A 13,383-nucleotide genomic window follows, 5' to 3' on the forward strand; every position below is an offset into this window, starting at 1 on the left:
CACTACATTTCTTACTGAAATCTACAGTACTAATTTGAACATAAATATGGCAAAAAACGTAGTACGGGGATCTGTCAAATAAATAGAATATGTGCTTAGAATAAAAATAATCGAAGGAGGCCAAAACACCGACTATCCTAGGTTCACTACTTATTAAGTTGGTCCGCAGGTGGCATTTTATTTCCCACTTAGCCGTAGGCAAACCAGTGAGGGAGGTTCACTATCGACCACCTACGGACGTGCTCTCTATAAGGAGTTACTTCCACCAGGAGGCGAGTTTTTGTTCTATAATTGGAGCGTTGCTCTTTAGTACTTCTACTTTTGATACTTGATGGTTCTCTTCTTCTACGTGAATTTCTTTTTATTTTTATCTCTTCTTTCTTCCATCATTTGGAGGATTTCCGTAATCATCCATGGTTTATAGCCGTTGTTTGTTTTGTTCGTTAATAGATCGATTTCTATTGAGGAATTTTGCCTTGTTAAGTAGTCTATAATCTTCTCAAAGTTTATATGCGTAATGCAACCACTTCGATACGAGAATATATGAAGCAAGCATATACAACTTTGATTCTTACAGAAGAATACTTAGAAAACAATCAAACTAAAATATTTTTGACCTATCAACCACTAATACCTTCGCAAATAAAAAAATCTCAAATAAATTGCTTCCTCGCCGCATCGGAGTTACTGATACCCCGATAAAACCTTTTCATTGAACCGATATAATAAATTTTCATACAAATATTGTTTGGTATTCAACTTTTCGTTTTCATTGCATTATTTTCTATGATTGAATTTTATTATGAAGTTGCAAATAAGCGAAATTGTTTGAATTTTAAATCAACATGCGGTTTAATTAAAAAAAATTCGGGAATTATTGAACCAGAATAATTCATCACACAATAGATTAATTTTACACAATAACATATAACCGTGGGTATTTTTTTGACGTATCGTAGATTATTTGGCGGAAATTGAGTTAACTATTTTTAAATGATATAAACAATATGGAAAATTTCAGTCAATTAGTAACAAGATAAGAATAATGTTTGATTTTAAATTTAGAATTTAGTTTCTTATTTTAAATTCATGAAAATAAATCGTGGAATTTCATTCAAATTCGTGTATTTTTTATTTATCAAACAAAAACAAAATTCCAATATTTAAATCATAAAAAACCAAACTGAGAGCGATAATTCAATTCCTGCTTCAGACATTTCTATGAGATTTACGCTTTTTAGATAATTTGAGGAAACTTCGAAAATATATATCTCGAGAAAATATCGTTTGTAAAATTAAATTCAAACTATTTAACGGAAATGTCAGTTTTTTAACAGTGGTAAAATTTAGAATGAGACTTCTGAAAAAGCGGCGTAATTTTAACACCTCCGGATCCGGAGCCTGATCAATATGATCACAACCAACGGAGAAGCATAAATTATATGTTCAACTTAAGTTAATAAACGCAAACGGTTTATTTTATTTATTTAGTCATTGAAAACATAAACACTAAGTACATTATAATAATATTTCTGACAAGAATACGAAATAACATAACTTGCAGGAATTTGAAAAACGGAAGCGCCCTAGCCTTTTCTACCAACTGACTCAGTTATTCCAGAATTATATCAACTTTGTAAAACCCTAGATAAATATATATGAAAGCAGAATACCAAGCGGCTTTTAAGACTTGAAGATCGACAGTATACCACCTATTCTGTATGTGTGTGGAGCGCTGTTATATGGAGAAAGATGAAATGACGATTTTCACAAACGCAGAGTGCGTTATTGTGTTGCCGAGAGGGGGCATTTGGGCCTGTAGGACCCATCGCCGGCTCTTCGGGCTTCTTCCTATCCCCGGAATTGGATCGGGTATTCACCATCTTTGGTTTGTCGCTGGTAGAAAGGTTAAATACCACCGCTGTTATAAATAACAGTTCCAGTGACAAATATCTGTTATAGGTAACGGTTCCAAGGAACAGTAACAGAGCAAAAATGGAAAACAGATAGGTAAAAATGATCTAAGTATTCCTTGGCTTACGGAAGGAATAACTTAGTAAACAAGTAAATTAAATGGTATAAAAATATAATGCAAGTGTTTCTTGACTTACGGAAGAAACAACTTAGAACAGAAAATAAACAAGAGAATCAAATATAGTAAAATAAATGCTCAAATATTTAGAAGTGTTTCTTGACTTACGGAAGAAATGACTTATAATAGAAAATAAGAAAAATCAAATATAGAAAAGATGTGAAAATATTGCAAAGTGTTTCTTGACTTACGGAAGAAACAGCTTAGCAAAAAATGGAAAAATGAAATAGACAAATATATAAGTATTTTCTTAACTTACGGAAGAAAATATCTTAGATCAAATATCAGAAATAATATTGCGATATGAAAATATTTCTAAGGGTTCTTTTGACTTACCGGAAAAGAACGACTTAGACACACAATAAAATAACAAGTCAGATATCAGAGAAATACTTCTAAGAGCTCTTTGACTTACCGAAAAGAACTACTTAGATACAAAGTACAAAATCAAATATATAAAATAGAAAAGGCAAGATAAATATTCCTAAGTGTTCTTAACTTACGGAAGAACAGCTTAGATACAAATACAAGAAAAATAAACAATCAAAATAATCAAATAAAATATCAAACAGTCAGTACATGAACAAATATAGATCAATGTAATATTCTAACCTGAAAAGGTCTGAATATACAATAATGCTAAAATAAAATGGTATATAGGAAATCAGAAATAAAACAATAACTTAGTAGGAACAATAATAGCACCGACTAGGTCTACAGTAGAAGAGGCAAGCTCGACTGACTGATGAGAGAAATTCTACCTGCTTTTATGTAAAACAAATCCTTTGTTTTACGTAGCAAAAGTGGAATTTCCCTGCATCGAGTCAATTAGAAATTTGGATTTGGCCAAACTTGGAATTCCCAAGTATTTTGACCGATATCCAAATTCCTTGATGCGTCCGGCTGTCAGCTCCCGGCTGATACGCCTCCGGAGGACAATTGATGCTTCTATGGGAAAGGATTCGAAAAGTTCATTTTGATTTATAATATAATAAATATAATAAATTTTTCTTAAACTGATTGTTTATTTTAGATTCACATGTAAGTACTGTAGGCTTACTTTTTATATAAGAATAGTCTATAATACACATTAAGCTAACCATCACGTCCGTTATTTCAGAGTCGCTAACTACAGTCGTCTGCTTCAAGGCAAAGACATTCAGTCTCCCCCTATATACGACACTACAGCTATATGGAGGTTTAATCAACATAAAAGACCAAAGAACCTCATACTAGAATTTGGGTCTTGCCCAGAAAAAAACTATCCCACTGTGCAGCTATCTTGTACAAATTATGGTAAGTTGCAGTTGTAGATAACTATCTTTCTATTGACTCTCAAATTAAATATTTTTTAATGAATTAATAGACATTGTTGTTTATATACTTGTGTACTAATTACACTTGTATTGTGACTCTTTTAGTTTGTGGCAGAGTACGTAAAACGTACGATGCAGGAGAAAATTCTGGCAGAAGGAAAAAACAAAAACAAAAGCGAATCGTGGGTGGAGTTCCATCGAAACCAGGGGACTGGCCGTTTCTAGCAGCACTTCTTGGCGGACCAGAAGAAGTATTTTACTGCGCTGGTGTTCTAATTGCTGATCAGTGGGTACTGACGGCTTCTCATTGTGTTGGAAAGTAAGTATTCGTTTATCATGGCAAACAATAAGATGGGAGAAATTACGTCGAGCAAAGTAATTTGAAAGATATAATTAATATTTCGTATATTTAACTTTGCTTTTAGTCACTCTGATGTAAACGGATGGACAATTCAATTAGGCATTACAAGACGACATGCGCATTCTTTTTATGGGCAAAAGATGAAGGTGAAGCGAGTGGTACCGCATCCTTTATATAATGTTGGCGTTGCCCATGATAATGACATTGCCCTCTTCCAGGTAAACTATTTATAACAATTTAATCATATAAAAAATATCTGATCCTTTATTACTAAGAAAAAACTACAATATGATGTTTTGTAATCTTGGCTACCTATAGAGCAGGCTCTGATATATTATTGTGACTCCGAGACATAGACTGCTCTAAATTTACATAAAATTGTTAATAAATAAAGACATATTAAAACATATTTCCCCTTTTTAAGCTGTCATCCCGAGTCACCTTCCACGAGCATCTTTCTCCAGTATGTCTACCACCCGCTAACAAAGAACTTAAACCAGGAACTAAATGCACAGTGATCGGATGGGGAAAGAAGGAAGATACGGGACGTAAGTTAAACATTGTTTCCACTTATTTTGTACTAATAATTTTAATATATTGCAGTTTCTGAATATGAACCTGAAATCAACGAAGTTGTCGTTCCAGTTCTAAACAGGGACCTTTGTAACTCTTGGCTGGAAAATCGAGATTTAAACGTGACGGAGGGGATGATCTGTGCTGGATACAAGGAGGGTGGGAAAGATGCGTGTCAGGTAATTCTTTCTTGGAAATATGTAGGCTATGTCAAAAACAACATGGTAAATCAAGACGTTTAAGGAATTTTATTATTCTATATGGTCGATTGATCTCTAAAAATATTGATATCGGAAAGTGCTACAAAATAGAGTTATTTTTCGGTTATTTTGGCTATAACTCAGAACTATGCAATCTTAGTAAATATGTTATACAAGATTTGCTGTACAGAATTAAATTTCTCATTAAAAAGACATCTCTTAAAGTCTAAATAATTTTTTTAACAAAATAAATATGAAAAACAATGTTCAATAAGTCTAAAAATTTCTAATTTTTTTTTTTATTTTCACTAATATTTTTTTCTGAGCATCCAAGTATAAGTATTTCCGTTCAAATGGTGGTTTATAAAAGCTTATTCGTTAAACATTTACTGAGATATAAGCGTTTGACATTAGCCGTTTTTTCTATTTTTTTTAAATTTTTCTTTCAAAACGTATTTTGGTATTTTTACGTGAAACTATCTATTCTTATGTAATAAATAATTTATCTAGGGTAATTTAATGTTAAAAATAAACTTATTTACTTAAAATTAAGCAGTTGCCATATTTAATTTGTCTTTAAAAGAATAAATAAATAATTATTTATTAAAAAAAATATATGGAATCAAAATAAAATCGAAAAATTTATTTCAAATGTATGTCAACTGCCGTATATCCGCGAGCGGGATTATTTTTAATATTATGAACAGAAATATAGACAGAAAAGAAATGTACGATTGTTTGTTGTCTTTCTTCAGAACAACGAATATACAAATATAACCACCTTTGTTGATACCTGATGTATTTCCTCAATATATATATATATATATATATATATATATATATATATATATATATATATATATATATATATATATATATATATATACCTACCTATCTATCCAAGGCCTACCTTTTATCGTTTATAAAAATGCCCTGATCGGCCCCCTGGGCGAAAAGAGTGTAATCACTGTGTAACCCTTGTATTGTATCTGTTTTTAAAAATGTGTGTCTGGCTGTATGAGTATTTACCCTAAAGCCAATAAAAAAAAATGAGCAGAAATATTGTTACAGTGTTAGATGAGCAACTACGAAACATTTTCTTACGATCCGCTAATTATCCAATTCACTTTTACTTTTAACCAGTTAGGATGCGGTGACGGTGGGTGAATAATTTCATTATTTTTTTGTTAGACTAAATTGGTTGTCTACTGTGTGGTGAAATAAAAATCTTCCAGCGGTGGAAGGGATTTGTTAACGTGTTTGTGTTGTGACTCAGCCTTCTTCCCAGTTCGTTAAATTGATCGTGTGTTGTAAGGTATTGTTTTATTTTGAGCTAAAGTGAATTTTTTTATTATTTTGTTACCATATCTGAAAAAATAAAAATGTTTATGTTGACGATTAATCAAAAGTCAAAACGCGAAATTAAAAACGGTGCTTCTCGTAAACGTATGTGCCTTCGGAATGGTATCGGTTAGTCGACAGTGCGAGACAAACGTCTTTCTTCCTCTCTTCTTAACATGGGTTCACCCATTTCAGGTTCAATAATTTCTGCAAAAGCAAGACAATTATTGGAACTTATTCTGAGATACAAACTTCCAACGCAGACGAATCGGAGCTCTTCTGGAAATGTCTCAAGTCAGACGCTAACTTTTTCAAGTGAAGGTAAATCAGCGGGCTATAAATCCAGCGAAGAACGGGCTATAAATCCTACAACAACTCTACAGGAAGTCACAAACTGAAGTTGACGGTGATTAGTAAAGCAAAAAAACTTAATAGAACTAGTGCAGAAAAACTATTTGTCGGTGGATTACTTCAACCAAAAGAAAGGGTGGATAAAAACATTTGGACCAAATTTGTACCAGAAGTCAAAAAACATTTAAAAATAAATATTTTTTCGCAAAAAGCTGTGTAGTTGATTGACAACGCTTGACAACTATAAAAAGTTTGTGCTTAAGTCTGCTCACGGCAAAATTTTTGCCCTCAAATACGACTGAGATAGTTCAATATATAGACCAAGGTATCATTGCGTATATGAAGAAAAACTACAGAACACAGTTACTTCGCTTGAAAATTTAAGAATGATATGAGTTTCAAGAGTTTTGAAAGTCATGTGCTATTCTCTACTGTATTTATGAAATCGCATCTACATGGGGGATTTCAACAACTGTGAAGTCATGGAGAAAACTGCTACCAAATATCAAAAAATGAAAAGAACTAGCAGTTAAAGAAGATGAAAATTACCTGTCTGACCTTACAAGTTTAGTGAACCCAGTTTCTGGAAAAGAGAATGTGGACGAAAGTAACTTCAAGAGTAGTTAGACTCAAACGCTACCGACCCACGATTTGGCCATCTAACGGATGAAGACATTCTAAAGCAATGTTAAGAAAAAATGAAGAGGAAAGTGATTAATAAGAAGAGGAATTTGCACCTGGAGGACGAGTGAGACTTGAAACTAACTTGTGTCACGTAATAAAGAAGCAGGATAATGTGCTACTCGTTGAAAAACTGATACTGCGTACCTTACCTGATGACTAATTTCAAAAAGTGTAAAAAATGTAAGTATACATTGAAAATTGTAAATTAAAGCTTTAGATGAAACTAAATACAAATAATTAGTTGTATTTATTTTATGCTTTTATTTGACTTCCTTTAACAAGTTAGCATTAGAGCAAGTTATCCGCGACAACCTTGAAAATCAACCCCACGAATAAACGCGAGTTGACTGTATTTCAAACTACATCACTGTATGAGAGCTGAATTCAAACACACCGTCGTGCGTCGCCTTCACTGCGGCGAAAGAAAGAGATCGAGAAAGGAAACGTCTGACCGAATGCTCTCTTCGACCGTTCATTTAACAGAACAGAAAAATAAAGACGCGCACTTTCATATTAATTAGAGAAAACTTATTACTTATTACTAATTACAACAACTTTGTTTGACTTTGTTTATGAATTTTATTACATTACTGACAAATAATTCTCCTATATATGTTACAAAAGTAACCAAAACTGTTTAAACGCGTTTTAGACCATTTTATTTTCTTTAAAATTGTGTTTTAAAGACATTAAATAATCAGGTATATATTTATACTGTATAAGTTATTTAGCACTTATTTACATTTACTTTGAATTTATTGTGCGAGCGTGACTAACCATCTAAAGGAATGGAATATTTCAACGCGTATGAGATTAGGCAGGGTGCTTATGCTTAGGATCAGCAATAGTTTCACCCCCAGGATCTTTTGCTTCTTCGATAGCTCGTGGAATGTATATTTATTTCTGTTGTAAGGTTAGTTAAAGGTGACTGCAGGCTCAATCGTATAATTGGCTTACCTTCAAGGGTTGCTAAGTATTGTTTATTTCATATGTAATAATATTAATTGTATTTAATAATATCGAAACACCCTCGTGTCTTCTTCTTCACGCGCCATATCAAAGTTATCCGATTGGAGATCACCATTGCGAAGGCTTCTCGATCTTCTGCCACATGTAATAATTGTTCTTCATTTGATATCTCAATCCATTCACGAATCATTTTTAACCAAGAAACCTGTTTTCTTCCTATACTTCTACGGCCTTCTATTTTGCCTTTAAAGATCAGTTATAATACTCTATATCGATCTTTCCTCACTATATGTCCCAGATAAGAGATTTTCCGATGTTAAACAGTTCTTAGCAATTCGAAAGTATCTTTAGCATCTGTCTATGAATTTACATTTCCAACGCTTCAATTCTGTTCATACTTGATATTTTTAGTGTCCACACTTCTGCTCCATATAAAAGTACAGACCAAATATAGCACTTAACCATTCTTTGTCCTAGTTCTAGACTAAGATGATTATTGCAAAGAAATTTATTCATTTTCATAAAAGTAGTGTTAGTAATTATTGCTCTCCTTTGATTTATTTCTGTATCTAAATCTAGTTGTTCCGTTGGGAAAAAATCGCAACGAAGTCTGACTACTCGTTGTATGGAGATTTCTTCGGTGTAACTGCCTCCAATTTTTACGATAGCAGTTTAATTTCAGTACAGTTTTTTAATGACACGACTATCTTTGTCATCTATTCCTATACTTTTTAGCATCTGCATTAATTATACATGCTGTACTTTTTCTAATATACACTTCTCCAAGAAATTAACGCACCACTTCAATAAATCAATTTTATTTGTAAACAGGCAAAGAATAAAAATAAAACTTCACCAGATTTATTCTACATTTTATTAATAATTATAACATAATATTTGTCTAATCATCAGAAAATGTTGAAGTACGGGAGAAAAAAAAAATAAAAAGGTAAATTCTAAAAAAATAATGATAAGAAAAGTAAACTGAAATATGAAAAAAGTCTTAATAACGAGTATTTCCACCTCCACTACGTATAACAGCCTCAGATCGTTGGCCCATACTTAAAATTAATTGCCGTATTTCATTTTGGTCTAGTTCTCTCCAAATCTGGATCAGCCTCTCTCCCACTTCCTGCAAGTTGTTTGGTTGGATTGCTGTCGCTCTTAATCGCTTACCAAGGATATGCCAGAGATTTTCAATCGAATTTAAATCCGGACTGTGTGCTGGCCATTTCATAGTGTTAATTTCTACCTCTTCTAGATAATTTCTGACGATCTGTGCAGCGTGAGGTCTGGCATTATCTTGCATTAGTAAGAAATTTTCACCGATATAAGGAGCGAATGGTACTACATGTTACTCAAGGATCTCCAACATGTAAATTTCAGATGTAACAGTTCCATTTTGTATGACCACTAGGTCCGTACGTGTGGTCAAAGAAATACCACCCCACACCATAACGGATCCTCCACCAAAAAATGTGGTGTGTGAGAAGTTACACTAAGCATATCGTTCATTGGGTCGTCGCAACACACGAACACGTCTGTCGTTATTGTACAAACAAAATCGGGATTCATCAGTAAATATCACTCGTTCCCAGTTAGCCTCCAACCAATTAACGTGTTCTCTGGCAAAATATAGTCTCCCACTTCGATGCTCTGCAGTTAACACAGGACCTCGGGCGGCAATCCTAGGTGTTAAGTTGTATTCCCTAAGTCGCCGGCGAACAGTTTCAGTACTAATTTGTATAGCATGTACGTCTCGAAGCTGAATTTGTAGTCTTTTATGTGTTACAAAACGTTTTCGAAGAGCAGAAATTCTTAAAAATCGATCTTGAATAGGGGCAGTTACCCGGTTTCGTCCTTGCCCTGGTCTGCGAGTATGATCCCCTGTTTCAAGAAATCTTTCTAACGCCCGTGAGACGGATGTGTGGGACACATTAAACCGACCACCAATTCTTCGGTCACTCCAACCTTCTTCCGACAGTATCACTGCTTGGATACATTCATCTCGGGTTAAATTACGTGATTGACGCTCCACAATAAACACAATTAACAATAATCAACAATTAAACAGTAGCCGAATAAAATTCGTGAACACTTGGAAATTAGTGTATTTATAGAATTAGTACATTTTTTGCTTCTTTTTGTTTTGTTGCACAAAAAACTATAGCGATAAAATACAGTCAATAAATATAGAGTGTACGAATAGCATATACAAGGGGATTGCAAAATATAACATTACAATGGAAATTTTTATTAACGCTAATAAAATATTTTAATATTTCAAAGTGGTGCGTTAATTTCTTGAAGAAGTGTATTTTCGAATGTCTCGTGTCTTATAGCATTCCAAGCGTGCACAAACATTATATTACAAATATCCGGTTAACATTTTGATATTAAACACAATGCCTGTTTTAATTTACGTTTTTTTTTATGAATTGTAATGATTTTTTCCACTTTTATGTGTTATAAGTTGGCTTACTTTCTTTATCTTCTAGTAAAAGCTTTGGTTCTAAAAAAAATTGTATTGAATTTTTACTTAGGTAAGAAGCTGATCTAAATTTTTTTAAGGGTGACTCTGGAGGCCCGTTGCTGTGCCATGAAAATGGAGACACTGAAACATGGTTTGTTGGAGGGATCGTAAGTTGGGGTATCAAATGCGCCCACCCGCATCTTCCAGGAGTTTATGCATACGTACCAAAATATAAAAAATGGATCGAACAACAGATAGCAAAGTATTCTGGAGATTAGTTAGAAAAGTGAAACATTGGGAAAACGACAATAAAACATTGAAACAAGATTGAATGGTACAAATTATACAAGGTAATCTATATGATTTTCTATGGCAATTTACACTTAAAGAGAAAAGCTTTGTTAACCTCGAGGTATAGCTGAATTTTCTTGTCGTCAATATATCAACGTATAGGTATAAAGTAAACCAGAGCTACGCACAATATCTAGATTGATCCTTTATAGTGATATCTTGTGACAATTCACACCTAGTGTTCGAGCGGACCGCCACATGTGATTTGAATTATACAGCTGTAACATTTACAAAATTGTGACATATTTTAAATACTGTTTTTACCGCTGCATACCCTTTAAAACTACCTTAATCCATTACTAACATTAAAGTTATTCTCGTAAATTACTGTAAGTAAAAAATATAGATATACTATGTACAATTTATCAAAAAATTGTACTGTTGTCTGAAAACTCATTTAAATGATTTATGGGTAATTTAAGAAGATGAAGTTTTGAAAAAAAAATGCACCGTAATTGGCTTTTTGAACCACGAACTTAAAGAATGTCATTTTTGGCATTAACATTTAAGTTTTTGAGATGTTTTTCTTTTAAATAGCAACCAATTTAAAATCCCAATATCCAAATCTTGTAGCCTACAAATGAAAATCATAGGAATTTTAAGGCAATAACATATTTTTCGTTTTTTATTTCTTTTTAGTTTATGTGAATCTTTGCTTGTAGGAAGAAGTTGAGCATGACAAGCAATAAAATAAGTCGAAGAATTAATCATTATAAATAATCCGTTAATAACTTCTTTCTTATTCACAATTGGTTTATTATGTAATAGGTCAATTAAGTTAGATTTTTCTCTACATAAATGTATCGACGGGAATGACAGTTGAAATATGTATGACAAAAAATTCATTATTTTGCTCATAAGTTATAAACTTGTATATTTAGAGATTTGGCGTCAACAAATGTTACAAATAAATTTTTCAAACAAAAAAAAAGTTACAAAAAATGAGATATGCTAAATTATAACACTTTAACTCCTGGGCCTATTTATTAGCATAAGTTGTCACAGCCTGGCCACTTTTTTTCATGTTCTTTAATAAAATGCTCTATATGTATGTGTTAATTCATATAATGACATTTTTTTATTTAAAAAGGGTTTTGTAGAGTGTGTTTATATACATTTGTATAGGCAATACCTATAGCCTATATGTATTGAAATTGATACACATTACTTATGAAACTTTATTAAGAAAAAAATTTAAGCAAACATCTAAACAAATTATTGTAAATATACATTATGTGTTTAAAAAAAAACAAATGTTACAAATAAATTTTTTTCTCTACATTCAGTACCAGTATACCTAGTGTTGTACTGTTTGGACTTCTTAGACGCATATGCGCGACCAAACGATTTTGTCAGTGTGCTGTAACATATAACACATCGTCCTCTTTTGTCATATTCTTCCAGCCTATGGTGTGTTTGTTGAGTTTTTGTAACATTATTGTCTTTGCAAATGGCAGTCACTAAATCTTCTCGAAATTGTGTTACATCCATTTTTTTGTTCAAATCTTGTTGTACAGAATTAAAGTATTCACTACGGCTGTATTTGTCAATAACTCTATTCCCACTTTCCGATACCATTTTACGGAACGTCTGATGGGATTACTGTAGGAAGCCTTTTCGATCAAAGACGACAATGTAAGATTTAACACAACTATATCTACTATTGTAGACGGTTTTCTTTTTATTCCTGATTTTTTATAAACGTCGACCATTTCTGGACAAGATTTTGTAGTCAAAAATGTTACCTCTCTTTTGTCGATCTATTTTCCTACAATAACTTTTGTGTTGCTCGGTAGCGCCATCACATCCCCTTTATTTAGCTTTGCTTCAAACACCGACTTAGGATTGTATTCTTTTACGAAGTGTTCCAATTAGATGAATATTGTTATCATTTAGTTCGTGTGCCAAACTGACACTAGTGTAAAAATTGTCCGTAACGAAAGTTCTTCCTGAGTGTAGAAAAGGTTGCATTAATTCCATGACCACTAGGGATGCTAGTGATTATTTCTTTGATCTTTTTTGCTTTTTGCCATAAATTTTTGCGTGATATGTGTAGCCTCCTTTTCCGCTGAGTTTGAAAACTTTTACGCAATATTTATTACGTTTGCCAGTATGTACTGTAAAAATGACGAATGTCCTCTAAAGAGAATCATCGATTCATCAATGCAAACGTATTTGCCTGGTACCAAAGCAGATTGAAAACTTCTATTGAACGCCTGCAACAATGGTTCAACTTTGAACAATCTGCTTCCTTCAGGATAAGCTTCATTATCTGAAAAATGGAAGCAAGCAAGAGGAGCCTCAAATCTACACCTCGACATGTTTGTCGTCTTGTATATTGAGCAATGGTGGATAAAATTAGTGCTCCGATAATTTCGTAGTCGTGGTTTTGAATTCAAACCCATCCATATCAAAATTCCCAAAAATTGTAATATCTCTTCTCTATTAGTATCATTCCAGTTAGTGAGACATGAATTTGTCTTAACATTTTCACGATTTATAGCATCAATAATTTTTTGTTTGGCATATCGATTTGTTTCCTGCACTAAAATATCGAGTATCTCGTCGGTTAGGAGCTGTCTATAAAATGTTAAAGGTGTATCATTTTCTCTACTTTCTACAACTGTACCAAAAGAAGTATTTTCATATATAACGTCGAATGTATTCAAATT

General features: G+C 32.8%; 1 protein-coding gene across 1 annotated transcript in view; it reads left to right on the forward strand.

Annotated features, from left to right (window-relative positions):
• Positions 1–10,638, forward strand: part of Corin (corin serine peptidase) — a 211,602-nt gene extending 200,964 nt beyond the window's left edge. Inside the window, exons 10-15 of the mRNA XM_072545549.1 lie at positions 3,213–3,388; positions 3,514–3,727; positions 3,834–3,987; positions 4,194–4,317; positions 4,373–4,521; positions 10,459–10,638. Of these exons, the coding sequence (XP_072401650.1) occupies positions 3,213–3,388; positions 3,514–3,727; positions 3,834–3,987; positions 4,194–4,317; positions 4,373–4,521; positions 10,459–10,638 (997 nt within the window). The remainder of the gene's footprint in view (positions 1–3,212; positions 3,389–3,513; positions 3,728–3,833; positions 3,988–4,193; positions 4,318–4,372; positions 4,522–10,458) is intronic.
• Positions 10,639–13,383: the final 2,745 nt, after the last annotated feature.

Source organism: Diabrotica undecimpunctata, chromosome 10 (genome assembly GCF_040954645.1).
Source record: "Diabrotica undecimpunctata isolate CICGRU chromosome 10, icDiaUnde3, whole genome shotgun sequence".
Classification (NCBI taxonomy): domain Eukaryota; kingdom Metazoa; phylum Arthropoda; class Insecta; order Coleoptera; family Chrysomelidae; genus Diabrotica; species Diabrotica undecimpunctata.